The sequence below is a fragment of the Scardinius erythrophthalmus genome (assembly GCF_964197995.2).
Source record: "Scardinius erythrophthalmus genome assembly, chromosome: 5".
NCBI lineage: Eukaryota > Metazoa > Chordata > Actinopteri > Cypriniformes > Leuciscidae > Scardinius > Scardinius erythrophthalmus.
Window position 1 is genome coordinate 6,137,995 of NC_138225.1, and position 16,561 is coordinate 6,154,555.

General features: G+C 37.0%; 1 protein-coding gene across 1 annotated transcript in view; it reads right to left on the bottom strand.

The window, feature by feature from the left end:
- The window catches only part of pdlim5a (PDZ and LIM domain 5a), a 63,921-nt gene that overhangs the window by 36,997 nt on the left and 10,363 nt on the right, over positions 1-16,561 (bottom strand). The window contains exon 3 of the mRNA XM_081366361.1: positions 6,213-6,364. Coding sequence (XP_081222487.1) covers positions 6,213-6,364 — 152 coding nt within the window. The remainder of the gene's footprint in view (positions 1-6,212; positions 6,365-16,561) is intronic.

The following is a 16,561-nucleotide window of genomic DNA, read 5'->3' on the forward strand; positions in this document are numbered from 1 at the left end:
TAAATGGACTTTGTGTTGAATGAATGAATAATAAAATAAAATAAATTAACATTAATATAAATGGACATGATATGAGCATCTGTGTGAGTTGATCTGATGGTAAGTGAGATGAAGTACAGCAGTGACACTGGCCTTCTCACAGCGAACACAAACCAAAAGAAATCAATAAAATAATTCACTACATGTGCTTTTAATTAACATGGAGCCTCTCGTTCTCTCTGTGTAATCTACTGTCATATATGAGAATCAACAGAAAGCCTGTAAAACCCCAAATCTCTACCCAATAACTGCAGCTAAAGCCGAGTTTGGCATCTCCACATAACTCTCCAATAAAACTCAAGCGTCCTCCATTAGCACTAAAACAAGGCTCACAGACACACACACACACACACACACACACACACAAAACCGTACAAATGTCTGGTTTTTGAGTGTCTTGCTCAAAAATGTTTAATTCTCTGCAGTTTCCGATTTACACAAAAGCAATTTAATGAATAAAATCACTCATTACCTGTAGTCTGCTGTAATTACGAATAATAAGAGGTAAAACTAAACCCTAAACTGCAACATAACCTGGTAACCCAGACTAAAGTGCATTACCGATGTGCAGAAAACTGAAAATATATTAGTCTATTTCATGCAAAACATTTTCAATATTTGCAATTTATGGTGCTTCAAAAAGAATATACGGTCAGAATACACAACTGTTGTTGAACGGCTGGACTCTTTGCATTAGACCAACGCAAACACTTCAATCTATGTAAGCTAGATTTTGTGCATGACTTTATTCTGGAATGTTTCAGAGTGCAAAAAAAGTGTTTCATGAATTTTCAGTGTTGTTGCAAAGGGCTTCTTATGAAGGCTTCTAATGAAAGTCTTCTTCTACAGTCAGTTTCCTCTTTCAGCTCGACTAGACTGTCATGACAGAGAAACAGTTTTAAGCCTACAACTTCATAGCAGCGACCTGATCTGGACATTTGATGGAAACTCTATCGCCCCCTTGATTGATGAGGTTTGGTACTTCCAGAAACATACTCAATGCAAGTACACAAAGTTCTTGTGTAAACTAATAAACCTGGCATTGTATATTATGAATATTGTTGGCTCTTTGACAAATAGCTTTTGTTCTTTAATTTTTATTCTTTTGTAGTGGATAAAGCGCCTGTTAATTGCATAAATGTAATTAGTCAAGTGGGTAATGTCGTTGGTAGCTGCTATAAACATGTTTATAAGATCCAAATTGCTCGGCAAGGTCATTCTCAAATGAAAACGGTTGACCTGAAAGCAAAAACCGACTAGAAGAAGACTGAGATTGCAACATTATTGCATTGACACATTTCAGAAAGTCACAATGCATGAAATCAAGCTCATGATAGAAGTGTTTGCTTTCACATACTTGCATAGAGATGTGTGTACAGCAGATAAACCATGAAGGTCTGCATATCACACTTCAATAAGTATGCACACACACACACTGCTGGTTTCAGATGGTGCTGATGCTGGTATAGTTCTATTAATACTAAGCCCCAGTGAAACTAAGAGAATGTGATTACTTTACCATCACTATCAAAACAACACTGTATTTGAATATGGGTGAGATGAAGTCAATTGTCTTACATATTTAGGCCTACATGTAAGAATTTATTTTAATTGAAAAAAAAAAATCTGGATTACACAGTTTTAACATTATAAACCTAATGCATATTTGTCAGTCATACATAAATTAAACAGGTATGATTTTCTGCACTAATTAAAGCATAGCATATTTGTTATGAATTATTTGCATCTATTTTCTTTTATGTAAAGATAACAAATTATGCTGTTTTACATGTTTGAACATTAAAAAGGTCTTCAAAGTTACAAAGTCCTCTCAGCGGCAGTTATTCTCTATATTAGTGTCACTGTTTCTGAACTCCCTGAAACGCCTCTGTTGTAGTCTTGAGTTTTCTTCCAGGAATGAACAATATTCCTCATTTAAATAATTCCCACCCAAGGCATATGCAAAATAAAGGGGAAGGGCCTGACTGAGTTTTATGTTAGTAGTGTTTGCGTTTATGGTGAGGGGCGGGACATTTCCCAAATATGCTCAAAGCAGTTGACCAATCACAATACACTGGTCTAGCTGACCAATCAGAGCACACTTTTCAGAAGGAGGAGCTTAATAGAGACAGGAACTAAACAGAGTGTTTCTGACAGACTGGGAAGAGAGGAGCTGCAACAAGGGCAAATATGGGGAAAAGAATGTGTTTTTTGAACATTCAAGCATGAAAACCTATTCAAGTAGAGCTAAAAACAATATAAAGACTTAGTAAAAGGGCATAATATGACCTCTTTAAATAATCATATTTTTAAAATCCGTTTATTCAAAATGCTTAGAACCAGCATAAATCTGTTCCTTGTGAAAAATGGCTAGCTGTGGAACAAGTAATATTCAGTTTGTTAAAATGTATGAGACTGAAATCAATCGTATTTATTTATGATGATACATATCTAAACCTGGTTATTGTGCTTAAAACACATTCAGTTTATTAGTACTATTATGGAAATCTTATTCGTTTCTTCCTCGGTTAAATTATGACTGCCAAATATGCATCACATTAAGTTTATTAGTTTGTTTTTGTTAAAACTGTGTAATCCAAATGAATGGAAATATTATAAGCAATTCAAATCTTACATTTAGGCCTGTATCTGGCCTTTTTTTCTCCCATATTCACTTGACACAGCTCATTTATCTGTCCATCACTGCCAGTCTCTCTCTCTGTTTTCACTTCCACTAGACCAATCCATGAACGTTTTTCTGTCACCACTGGGCACACTGAGTCTGGCTGTTCTGTGTCCGCATGTGTGTGTGTGTGTGTGTGTGTGTGTGTGTGTTTCCCATGGCTTGATAGTGAGACAAAATTTTCCATTAGTGGACAAAACAGGGAAACAGGAAGCTGGCACACACACATGCAAACAAAACACATACTTATTCTGGTCCCAAAACACATACCATTCAAAGGTTTGGACAACTGCGCTCCACTAGTTCTCTGCATTTACAATAGATTGTGAGTGTTTGCGATTCTGCAACGTGACAACACTGGGTCTGAGAGATGAGTTAGCATACGCTTCCAACCCGACACGGCTCAAATACACTGTTATGATGCAAGTCTGAATGTTTTATCTTTCATTAGGGCTTAGCCTTAAGTCATAATGAATACATGTATAACAAAAACAAAGTATTGTATATATATATATATATATATATATATACAGGGCTTGACATTAGCACCCGCCAACCCGCCAAATGCGGGTGGATTTTGCTCGTGGCGGGTAACACAGTCACTCCAACTAGCCACTTTGGCGGGTTGAATAATTAAAGTCTTTTCAAAAGGCATCTGAAATAAGTGTGACACTACGACACTACAACTGCCATAGGGCTGTCAACGTTTTAAAAAACAGAATTTCGAAGGTGAAAATTAATATTCGAATGTGGATAAACGCCCGCGGTAGCAGAGGCGCGGCTGTCTGCTTTGCGAGTGGGCGCGCTGCCTGAGGGGTCATTTTATTTAACGTTAAACAGAAACATTACTAAAGTGTAGGCTACTGTACTGACTGAATAGATATTGCATGAATAAGGTAGGTTAGATACAGCAGTTTCATGCACTGCAGGCTTCCACTGGTTTGATTATTTACCGTTTCATGTCAAGGAAAAGTTCCATGTTTACCACAGCACAGCTCGCTCGGAGCGTTCAATGTCGGTTATATATACTGTAAAACTTCAATTAATGTTAATAATATTTGTTTAAATCACTGAATGAAGCCTGCTATATTAGAGTCGCGACCTTAAATTGCTTGCACAAAACTCTTGATCAGCACTCAACATTTGCTTATTGTTGTTGTTCATTTAAACTGTTATGCACAGACAGGGCTGGACTGGGACAGAAAATCGGCCCTGGCATTTTAGCCCAGACCGGCCCACTACATATGAACATAAACACCACCCATCTTTGCACGCTTTTGAATAAGTTTTTGTTCAACTCCTATTCATTAAAACCACTAATTCCATGTAATAATTGAGTATAAACAAGTGAGAGTTAACAGATGAAATAAGTAAAAAAATTTACTCCTCAGTGATGAATCCAAAAAACAAGCTATAAGCTGCATTGGCAAAGCAATAGGCCTACCAGTGTTTCTCACAGGAGTTTTGGTAAAACTGTGGTGGGTGGACCTCGGTCCTTCTAGGGGGATTGGGGGGCATGCTCCCCCTAAGAACATTTTGTGCATTTTAATGTTAAATTCATCAATCTGGTGCAGTTTGAGGCTCCAACCCAATATTCAGTGTGCAAATATAACAAAGGAAAAAAATCAAACCTCTTTTACTAACAGTGTCTGTCTATATTACACTACTACATAATAACAGTTATATTATTAATCTCATGACAGTAGCCTATAGCCATATATTGTAAAACAAATGCACTGAAAAATAAAGAAAACTTTCATTTAGTTTTGTACTAATTTCTATACTTGAAAGAGATAAGCACATGATCTTTTATTTTGACGGAAACTGCATGAGCTTTTATTTTGACGGAAAACGTGGATAAAAACGCGTCTCATTAAACTTCTAGTAAATTTCTGTAATCGTCAACTATGCATATGTGGAAATAATCTGTAACTGGGTAATGGGTTCCTACACTCATAGCCAAAGTGTTTTGAAAGTAGTTCTGCTTACCGCGGACTCTACACTTTCTCATCTCTCTCCTGATCCTCCTCACTGTCCTCATCATCAGCCACTGGAGCTGATGAAGGTCATGCTGATGAAGAAAACATTTTGACACATTTTACAGCGTCTGCTTGAAGGGCCTGTGTCTATTTTTCGCGCTATTTCTCTGCACATTCCTTGCGTTTCTTCTCCATCTCTCAGACTATTTTGACAGATACACACACTTGACACTGCACGCTCGCTCAGAGCCCAGAGGGGGGGAGGTGTTTAAAGATGTGATTGGGCCAGCCCAGTGTCAATCAAGAAAACAACCAATGGGCCGCTGATCTACGCGTTTCATGGGCCGGTCTGTCAGTTGGGAAAAAATGACTTTTTTTTTTATCAATGCATTACACCGGTACTAACCCAGCGGCGCCGTCAATTAAACAAAACAAAACGAATGGGCCGCCGATGTACGAGTTTTATGGGCCGTAAAAAAAAAAAAAAAAAAAAAAAATTATGAGACGTATCGGCCCAAAAGCACGTCGGCCCACCGGGCATTTGCCCGGTATGCCAGATTACCAGTCCAGCCCTGTGCACAGAGCGCGTGACGCCTCATTCGCGCCGCAAGACCTCCAGACGCGCGTAAACGCGTCTTTACACTCGCGCCAGACGCTCTATTCGCGGTTGGTGCTGAGGGTGAGGGCGAGAGAGAGAAAGAGTGCATGCGAGTGAGCGAGCGAGAGTGAGTGAGGTCTGCGGTCTTGGCCATTAGTTGATTTACTTGTTTTCGTGTAGGTAATACGTTGTCAAATATGTTTAAACTTAAAAAAACTACCTATACAACTCAAGTTATGTCTCTTTGTATTAATTTGTCCTGTTATTGACGTAATGCGCGTCATTGACAAAATGCGCAACCAGATGTTTGAATAGTTCGAATATAAGCTATGTGTTTTTTTTTAGAGGGAATATTCGAAGGTCATTTTTGAGCAATTTTGACAGCCCTAATGAGTATTGTCGCTAGTGACCGACAACAAAGAATCGAAGAGACAGCTACAGTAGCTGCCCTGCTGCAGTCATGTCGTCTGCCGGTGGAGCAATGTGGCGACATATAATACATAATACATGGTTTTATTTTAAAAAAGGAGCTTTACACACAACCTTATCAGAGCTAATGATAATGACCTGTATTGTTATATATTTATGTAGTCTTGATTTGGGTGTGTACAGTGGTTTTACATTTAAAAGGGTTGTAAATCTAGTTCAAGTAAATTTTAGCACGCCATAGTCAACTTTTATCAGGTAATTTCACAACAACAAAAATGTGGCTAGTAAAAATGCTGTGTGGCTAGTAACTTTGGAAAACCACTAGCCACATTGGCTAGTGAGCAAAAAAGTTAATGTCAAGCCCTGTATATATATATATATATATATATATATATATATATATATATATATATATATATATATATTATTTAATATTTATTTATTTATTTAGCCAATTACCAAAGCAGTGCATGCAAATTCTTACTTCTGTAAAGAGAGGATGAGCTTGTCTGTGCTGGCTTTAATCTTATTCTGAGCCTCAAGGTGGTTCATGCCTTCAGTGCTGATGCCATCAATGGACAGGACCAGATCTCGCACAGCGACTCCCGCTTTCGCAGCCTTTCCTCCATCCGTCAGCTGAAAAAACACACAGCTAATGGTCAAAACAACATAGTGACACATAGAGAAGCCTTCAAGTGCAAGATGGAGACTTCTGACTACATGGATGTTATTCCTGCCGCAGTCGAGATGCTCAGACAAACAGACTGCTATTCTGTGTTACAAGTAAAACTACACATAACACCTTCAAATCATCTTATTAACATTATCTGCATTATGCATAGTCATATTATTCAATAAATGTATTGATTTGGAGTTGCCCTTTCAGTCAAAAGTGTCTAAAAAATTCAGATTTGTTTTAAGTTTTTGAAAGAAGTCTCTTATGCTAATATAACATTTTTTTTTTATTTTTTTTTATAACTGCTTTCTATTTCAATGACTTTGACTTAGAATCTCGTTTTACTTCAGGCCAACATACACTTCTGTTCAACAGTTTTGGATTGGCATGATTTGTTCAATATTTTTGAAATGTCCCTTATGCAGTGAAACATTATTACAATTTGAAATACAATTTTTTATTTTAATATATTGTAAAATGTCATTTATTCCTGTGTTCAAAGCTGAATTGTCAGCATCATTACTCCAGTCTTCAGTGTCACATGATCCTTCAGAAATCATTCTGATATGCTGATTTCATGCTCAAGAAAAATTTCTTAATATCAATGTTAGAAACAGTTCATAATATTTCTGAGGAAACGGTGATACATTTTTCAGGGAACTTTGATGAATAGACTGTTCAAAAGAACAGCAATCATCTAAAATGAACGAAACAGACATTATACATGTCTTTACTGTCACATTTGATCTATTAAAATGCATCCTTGCTGAATAAAAATATTAAATTATTTTCAAATCTAACACCAAACCTTTGAACGGCAATGTATGTACAAATCAGAATTCAAATAAAAGTGACTGAAACAGACATAAGCTGCACTTTTGAACTTGGGTAAAGTTTCACTGTGAAAGCTTTAGGAAACAAAGAGAGTATCCGACAGTAAAAGAAGTCATGAAGAGATTTACTTCAAAGACAGCTGAGCTTTCAACAGTAAACAACTCAGCTCTGAAATGGGACAAAAGTTCATGTTTAGTGCAACAAATCCAGTTTAAGTGGTGAATGCGTAAATCACAACGGACGCCCTGCGAACCTGAGGCCGGTGCGGTCGGGCCAATTCAAACAGAATTAAAGAAAAAATAACTCTGAAATCCCAGCCTGATGCGCGAGTCAAGCGTGACATTACAGCAGGGTTGCAAACTCGTGCGACTGTAGACCGCAGTCCGCTTTCAATCTCAATCCACTCAAGTGGTCTTCAATCATCACATGACCAGCTCTTTAATAAGATAATCTTATATAAACAGAAACCCTGCAGATGGCAGACATATGCTTTCGTGCTCAGCTGCCTTTTATACAAGACACTCTGAGACTTTTGCCACAACCCTGCATGAAAGCGGCGCTCTTTCTAGTGCACATCGTTGAAATGCACCCGAGAAAAACATCTATGTGGCGAAAAGACAAGAACCTGGTCAAAAACATGTGTTATAAATATGCAGCATCGCTGGTTTGAGGCCGCAATAGCACAAAAGCCCGCCACGTTCTTTGATTCCTGTCATAACTTCTGTTTCCACTGGAGAGTAAACAGAAATAAAACACAAGGAGCATCTGAGAGCAATTACAGCACAACAGCACCCAAAAAACGGCTAAAGACAACATGGATGCCGTTATCCACGAAAACCACAATCTCGGATAAGTAAAGAAAAAGCCAGTTTGGAGGTGGAAACAAATAATTAACTCGCAAACACGTGTTTTTAGTGTTGTTTTTTAGCCATCGTGTGCGATTGTAAAAGCTTCTTGGGTTTTCTCATTAATGCACTTGAGAACATGTGGTGTGTAAGCCTTTGATTTAGATCAGTTACAGAACAGATGTACGCTGTGCCCTCGAGTACAACAGCGGACACTTACATCAACACACACAATAAACACATCTGAAATCAAGAAGTGTAAGGAAGAGATTTCAAAGGAAAGGAAATGGGAGCAATATGAGGTCTGATGAAGAACAAGTGAGTGTGTGTGTGAATATGTGTACAAATGTATGCAAGTTTAGTAATGGGCTTAGGCCTTTCATGGTTTCCGGCTCGTCTGTAGGGCAGAAAAACTGGTTTGAGTCTAACTGCAGCTTTAAAGAGAAAATAATGAATGAAAATTCATGCATTTTTCCACTTACTTGCAGAATTTCAGGACAGTTGCAGAAATAAAAGTTATCAAAAAATGTCACAATATGAACAAGAGCGTCTGCTTCCTCAAACCAATGATAATAGATTGTAAATGCAATTGTTGTTTGAATGAATTTGTAATAAATAAAAAATTGACATGAAATGAACGGCAATGTCTTTACAGGACTGATCTCCGGGTCAACATATCACACACATTACCATTCAAAAGTTTGCATTTTAGTCTCGCTCACCAAGGCTGCATTCATTTGATCAAAAACACAGTAAGAACAGTAATACTGTGAAACAGTGTTTGCAGCCATTTTTGATAATTTTAATGCATCCTTGCTGAACTAAATTTAAATAATGAGTCATGAATCATCAATCCTTTTGTCACACCCTGATTCACTATGACAAGCCTGTTATTATTGTTCATATTTTAGACCTGTCGGGATGGTCTTCGTGAGAAATTGGACAAAAGTCTCGTCATATCCGTAAACTGAGTAAAGTTGCTCCGGCTACTTTGACGTGTGTCTGGTGTGAGAGTGGCAGAGGTTAGTTCGAGCGAGGAAGGTTTTTACATGGAGCCGCTAAATCTCCAACCTCAGGGGAATCTCCCGTTTTAAACAAACGCCGAACAGAGGAGAGTCTGCTGGAAAAAAGAGAGCGCGACACAGCTCGTAATAAAACAAGAACCAACATTGGCTTGGCTTTTCGGAGATGAGAACTGAGGGATTTGTAATGTTGTAAAAACAACACGAAGATGGCGTTTTTATCACTCAACAGGAGAGTAAGGTGTTTTATTGAACAGATAAATGGCCATATAGCTCTCTAACAGAGTTCACTGTAAAGCATTATCTATTATGAAGATCATTTCATTATGGTTGTTGCAACGCTGTGCTGGAATTTATTTTCAAGGAAGTAGCGTGTCTATTTACGGGTAAAGATACAGTAACGTCTTCAGCTAGTCAGCTTGAGATCCTTTCCATCTAAACTGGTTATCTCTTTAGCCTAGTAAATGTTTTATGAGCAGTCGGATAATCTTTCTCTCTTTCAGCTAATAGCCACTGAAATTTACACAGAGCTGTCACACACAGGCCTCATTACACTTGGAATATTTCGAATAGGTCGCATGAAGGCCCTTTTTGACCATTTCCAGACCTTGGTCACTGTATGTTTCCATTGCATGTTCTCAGTGGAAAAAAGTAAGTCATAGATGTTTGGAACAACAGGTTACTCAGACAAGCCTGTAAGCAAACACACATTTCGGTGCATGTCTTATGTTTTAGCTCAGCCAAACTCTGGTGTTAAATATTTTCACGACTTGTTTACTCATGTGGTGCGACGGTGGTTTAGAAAGTCAAGTCGTCAGACCAGTAATTAAAGGGCTGCTGGTTTCAGTGTTGCACCAGAGCCAAATGTGTTCTGCTGTGGAAGTGTATTCAAACTAAAGAAGAAAGCACAGATCTGTGTATATGTAACGGCATAGAAAATTGAATGATTCTTTATAGGAATCATTCATACGCATAGACCACAAAGGAGATGTTTAGTTAAAAACTTCAATACAATAAAAGCATGCAAGTATCAGGACCCAAAAGGACGTAAAAGTATTCTAAAAGTAACACATATAGTTTCTTTATGAATCTGTTCAATTTCCCAATCACACAATTGCACGTATAAACCTGAAAAATAACAGGTGGTGATTTTACGCAGCGTAACCGTGACGTCATCCCGCATCCAGATGGTCCGCCACTTCAGCATCAGTGGTTTTACTGTTTCTGAAGGTGTTGCACGGCTGCTAGGTGAACAGTGAACAGAAGGTCTATTCAACTTCATAAACGTCCCTCAGAGACACACTGCCCCATGCAGTTAAACTGGGTGCGTTCATTAACTTCAATCTAAACACACATAAACTAGCTGTGAATACTCATAAAACGCTTTGTGTGTGTGTGTGTCTCTGAGGTACGGCGCGAGTGCTGTCGCAATCAATACTCTGAGCAGAACGCGGTCTGTATATAGAGACCGGCCAAAACTGTCAAGAAACGTCATTGTTGAGAAAATGTGTGCAGTAATATTCAGATGAAGTGCCAGAGACAGATACCATGTGCTTCATCCTGATATACCGAACAGATCTACGCAAATAATTCAGTCATGTGTTTGAAAAGTCAGACAGAGAGGCATTTCATTCGGTTCTGGTCATTAAGAATGGTTGTGTTTGATTCTGGCACTAAAAAACGATATAAAAATGTTATAAAAATTATTCAATTAAGGGCACTTTTTCTGTGATTTTTTTAAAAGAACAAAATAAACACCAAATCACTTATTCAAATTTTAATGTAAATTCTTGTTAAAATATATCTCAAAAAATAATAATGATATTTTTTATTTCCCAAAAATGACCACTTTTATTCAGTAATGATGCATTAAATTGATCAAAAGTAAGAGTCAAGACACGTATAATGTCTATAAATGCTTTGTATTTTAAATAAATGCTGTTATTGCTGTTTCCACAAAAATATGAAGCAGCACAACTGTTTTCAACGTTGATAATAATAAGAAATGTTTCTTGAGTATCAAATCAGCATATTATAATAATTTCTGAAGGATCGTGTGACACTGAAGACTGGAGTAATGATGCTGAAAATTCAGCTAAAACAGTAAATTGTAATATTTTACAATAATACTGTTTTTTTACTGTATTTTTTATTGAATAAATTCAGCCTTGGTGAGCAGAAGAGACACAAGCATTTAAAAATCTTAGCGAGCGTTCTGATCACAGAATGACCGATCAGAATCATGCACTCCAAAGCGCTGCGTAATCAAATATCATAGATGTCTGAATGAATGGTTGAGTTTGTTTCCTGACTGTCTCGCGTTCACATGTGGAATCTTACAGGAGGTTTCGAGCAGATTTATTGGTGAGACTGGAAGCACAATCTGCTAACTTGATCAGGAGAAGCGGTACAGCTTGTACTTTTCAACAAAAACTCAGTGAAATGATGTCTGACATTATATCAGGTTTCAAAGAAAGCAAAGACATCTTCATTAAACTTTAATGTTTTCCCATATGGGCTATTTAAACGGATCCAACAGATACATGTTCTTTACTGTGTGTTGTGTGCTTCTACGAACTTGACTAGTGTATTAATAAAGTGATAGTGTGACTATACTGTTTCTATAATACAGAACAAACCTGCTGCCAAAATACACCTACACACCACATGGAAAAATAAAAATAATGAAACAAACAGGAAAAGAGAGATGCAGAATCAAAAAAGTGAATTACAACAATCAAATTTCATATAAGAGAAAGAAAGACAAGCACAGTACAGAAAACTGGTGGCACCATGGCACAATGTTAGTGTCAGATGTACAGAAGTACAGAAAGAAACTGACACAGAACACACACCCATCTGTGATCCCGTGTACTGACACTAACCAGCAAGTATCGTCAGCTCCAAACCACAGTCTTATAAAGCCTAGTTTAGACCAGATCCCTGTATTAAATCCCACCATAAACCAGAACTTATGAGTATTAAATCTCTGTAAAGCTGGCTGGGGTTCGGCGAGGTCCAACCAACCCAATCTCGCCGCCAAACTTCCCACAACCAAAAAATCACACTCCCACAACCTCAGACCTGTCCGCATCCAAACCCAACACACTCCCCCCCAAACGTTTATTTACAGTCTAAAGCTGTCACAGCGACCCGTCCCGTCTGAAATCAGCAGACGAGCGAAAACACTTGAAGAAATACTGCAGATGCAATCTACAAGTTCTCGCCAGAAACGCTGCAGCTTAATTCTCACGGCTGAAACACTCGACTGCCTGCAGAGAACCTCTGAGAGAGCAGCTTATTTTATCATCGCATGAACTGGAACATTCTCATTTTATCTTATCATCGACGAAAAGTTTATCACCCACACATGTACACTCCTCTGGAGATGAAGTCATGAGATCTGGAAGGCTAAGCTTGAAGCAGAAGGTCTGTTTTAAGAACCACACCAGTTGCTGACAGAAATGTGGGTCTCTAGAAATTAGAATACTTGATTCTGATTGGTCAATCTTCTCAAATATAATTGCATAATTATTGCTGAAACTGTGTATATCTCTAGTATCAGCCTTGCTTTCTTTATTACTAGGGCTGCACGATATTAAAGAAAGGTGCGATATGCGATAACTCATGCGATACGACAATGCTTAATAATAAACTTAAATTATCTTTAAAATATATTTAAAATTATACAACCTACATACGTGTTTCACATTCTTTTTGTGACAAGAAAACATCCCTACAACTTCTGAAAGTGAACATCAGTGTTTTACTGTAGCATAAGAAGTGTTATGTAAACATCAGTGTAAACTACGGGGCTTAGGGTTTCAGGTAAGCCTTCATTAGGTTTATTTAACAACAGGAACTGAATAATCAAATGTAAAAATAAAACACGGCTTTTCACTGAATGAATTATATTTACTGATTCTTATTAAAGCTACAAAAGTTATTCAGCCAAGAGCAGTGAGTGATTTTCTATTTGTCTTTTGTTCATGACCCCAGTTATTGCAAGCCATTGCGATATGCATATCGCGATAAATACATTTGTGATATTTCGATAATTTCAATATATTTGCATTACTTAAACTCAACACTTTCCCTCCATCTATTTATTTGGCAGGGAGTCACGTTATAAGCAGGATAATCTGGGAACCTGATCACATTGTTGAAAATGACTGCTAACTAGACATTATTACTTACTTAGGGCCAGATTTACTAAACAGGGCAAATTAGTGGGAGAGCGCAATGCCATAAAAGCGCAGATGAGAGAGGAAAGTTCTGCGCGTGATCTACTGACGACACACAAATTAAAGAACACAGACGCAGCCGGATCATTTCCATGATGACCAACGCAATCTGTTTTAAGACATGCTTTTTTTTTTAGGCAGTAAATAATGGCGCAAATACCAATAAATTGACTATCGTAAACCTTAGTAAATCACCTTGAATAATCCATTTAAATACTCTCCTCCCATAAATTTTGCGTCTGAAAGGGAAACTCCTACAAATGCATTTGCAATAAGATCAGCCGCAAAAATAACCCTGTCCACAACTTTTCAGCGCTAAATTTTTACTGCGTGTCTTTAGTAAATCCTGACAGTAGTTTTTTAACAGCAAAAGAGGGTTTGCGCTGGAGCAAGCCCTTAGTATTAATCCAAGAAATTTTTTTATAAGAATTATAAATTTGATCATTTATATATATATATATATATATATATATATATATATATATATATATATATATATATATATATATATATATATATATATATGTGTGCCATCTGAAATTTTCTTCTAGAATGATCATTTTTATCAAACTCATATATTTAAGTTCAGTAATTTCACTTAAATGACAATTATAGGTTATTTTCATTGCCATTTAAGCAAAATTGCTGAACTTAAATATATGAGCTTGATAAAAATGATTATTCTAGAAGAAAATTTCAGATAGCACTTAGAGGCTTTTGCATCTGAACTCTTCATATATATATATATATATATATATATATATATATTATAATAAGTAAATAAATAAACCAAAAAAACTTCAAGACACAAAATGCCGCAGAGAGATTTCAGGGATTTTGACTGATTTGATTTCAGGGACACTATTGATCCAAATAAATCAATTAAACATTTTTTTTTTACCTGTTCATTGAAATATGCTAAATGAAACTTCTGAACTCTATTTAAGAAAGAGACATTTTAAGAGCATGTTTTTTTTTTATTGACTGTTATATAATGTAAAATAAAAAAGTTATTAAAGCTACACTGTGTATTTTTTTAAGTTGATTCTTAGCAAAAAAAACACTTTGTTCTTTCAAAATGATATGTGTTTATTAATGTGTAATTATTTCTACAAACTAATCAAGTATTCTCGTAAGCGTAGAATCTGCCATTTAGAATACATACGAGCGAGTCGTTCGAATGGCGGCAGCCATGTTGCGCCTCCATCTTGAAAATACATTCGCCAAAGAGGGACATACCTGGAAATTCAAGCGTTGCCTTTCACGTTTTTACACTCAGTCGCACTGTGACGAATGCGAGAGGGAGATTACTCGCGACTGCCGGCAGGTTTGAAATAATACGGCCACCGTAGGAGTTAAAACGCCCTCGGAATGGGAGGGGCTAGAAAGTAATATTCAGTTGGTAGTCATATACAATTTCACCGCTAGATGGGAGAAAATCCTACACAGTGTAGCTTTAAGATATAAGGGTAAAACACCTGTGAAAATTCCTTCATATTAACAGTACAATGTGTTAAATTTGTATGGAGTTTTTTCTAATATACACCTAATCACACTGGCTGTTGGAAAAACAGTGCTAGTTGTTAGAAAGCCTGTAAACAGATGAGCTACTGGCACACTGCACTTTCACTAATTCGTACTCCCCCAACGATGCTGAATAGAGATGAGAGGAATGTAAATCCCACATTAATGATGTGTCCGGCACACTAGCACAGAACTGAACCCTGGCTATAGCTGACGGCAGCGCTCCCAGATTTTACTGAGGATCAGAAGTTGAAATAACATCTTTTATTGAGTGTGAGTAACGTCTGTAGCGGGATCCGAGAGAGCTCTCGCACAATTGATCAAATATTTTCACTGGCTTCCTGTATAAAGCGCTCTAAGCCACAAACCAAACCAACCAGCAACGAGACGAACCACAACATCACAAACTGTGAAGTGACGAATCACTGTCTGACTGTCGCAACCATTAGAAGAAAACATTTATATGAAATTGCCCAATAGTCCAAAGTCAGATCACATTGCTATGAGCTTATACGCAGCTCATAAGAATGAAACACTTAGAGACAGCGAGGCGGACAGGGGAAGGCAAAGGGAAAGAAGGAAGAGCTTGGAGACGGGGAGGGAAAGAAATAGAGAGAGGCAAGGAAAATCAATCAGAAGGTCATTTACATCACTCCTCTGCCAGATGGCATTGTGGGAATAGCTGTCATACATTGGCAGTTCAAACGGGCGTGTGACATAAGTGGATCTTTGTGAGTGTGTGCGTGTGTGTGTGTGTGTGTGTAAAAGAGCGAGAGGGAGAAAGATACTGTAGATAGAGGGAGTGTGGAAGACTCATTAGGAAATTAAAAGTATGAACAGGTGGAAAGGAAAGGTTACATAGATCATTTATCAGATATAGATAAATAAGTTAGCCCTGTGGTCAAGAGGAAATTAGATGAGGGTAAACTAAGAGTGTGTATTATATTTTAAAATAAACATTTTAACTGCTATCAAGTGACATTAGAAGAAAGCGCCTATAAATATAGAGGCACTGAAATATGACTTCTCAAATAGAAGTGACAAACAGAAACATTTATATTTGCATTTGGCAGATGCTTTTATACAAAGCAACTTGCACTGCATTCAAGCTGTAATGATAAAAAAAATACGAATAATTATTATTATTTACTAATGCACTAATCACATTTCAGTTATTTATTTCCATTTAAATCTTAATATTTTTAATAGCCTGATATAGTGGCAATTCCCCAACACTTTTATTCGGCAAGGATGCATTAAATTGTTTAAAAGTGACAGTAAAGATATGTATAGAGTTACAAAACACAAATGTTACAAATGCTGCTCTTTTTAACTTTAGATATTCATTAAAGAATGCTGTAAAAAATAATAATGTATCACAGTTTCCACAGAATTATTAAGCAGCACTGTTTTCAACATTGATAATGTTTCTTGAGCAGCAAATCATCATATTCTAATGATTTCTGAATGGTCATGTGACACTGAAGACTAGAGTAATGATGCTGAAAATTCAGCTTTGATCACAGGAATACATTGCATTTAATAAATAAATGTATTAAAATGTGTTAAAACAGTTCTTTTAAATTTAAATTTAGTTTTTTTAATCAAATGCATCCTTTGTGAAAGTGTAAGAGAGTGTAAGAGACTTCTTTGAAAAACATTAAAAAAATCTTAACTTGGTGTAGATT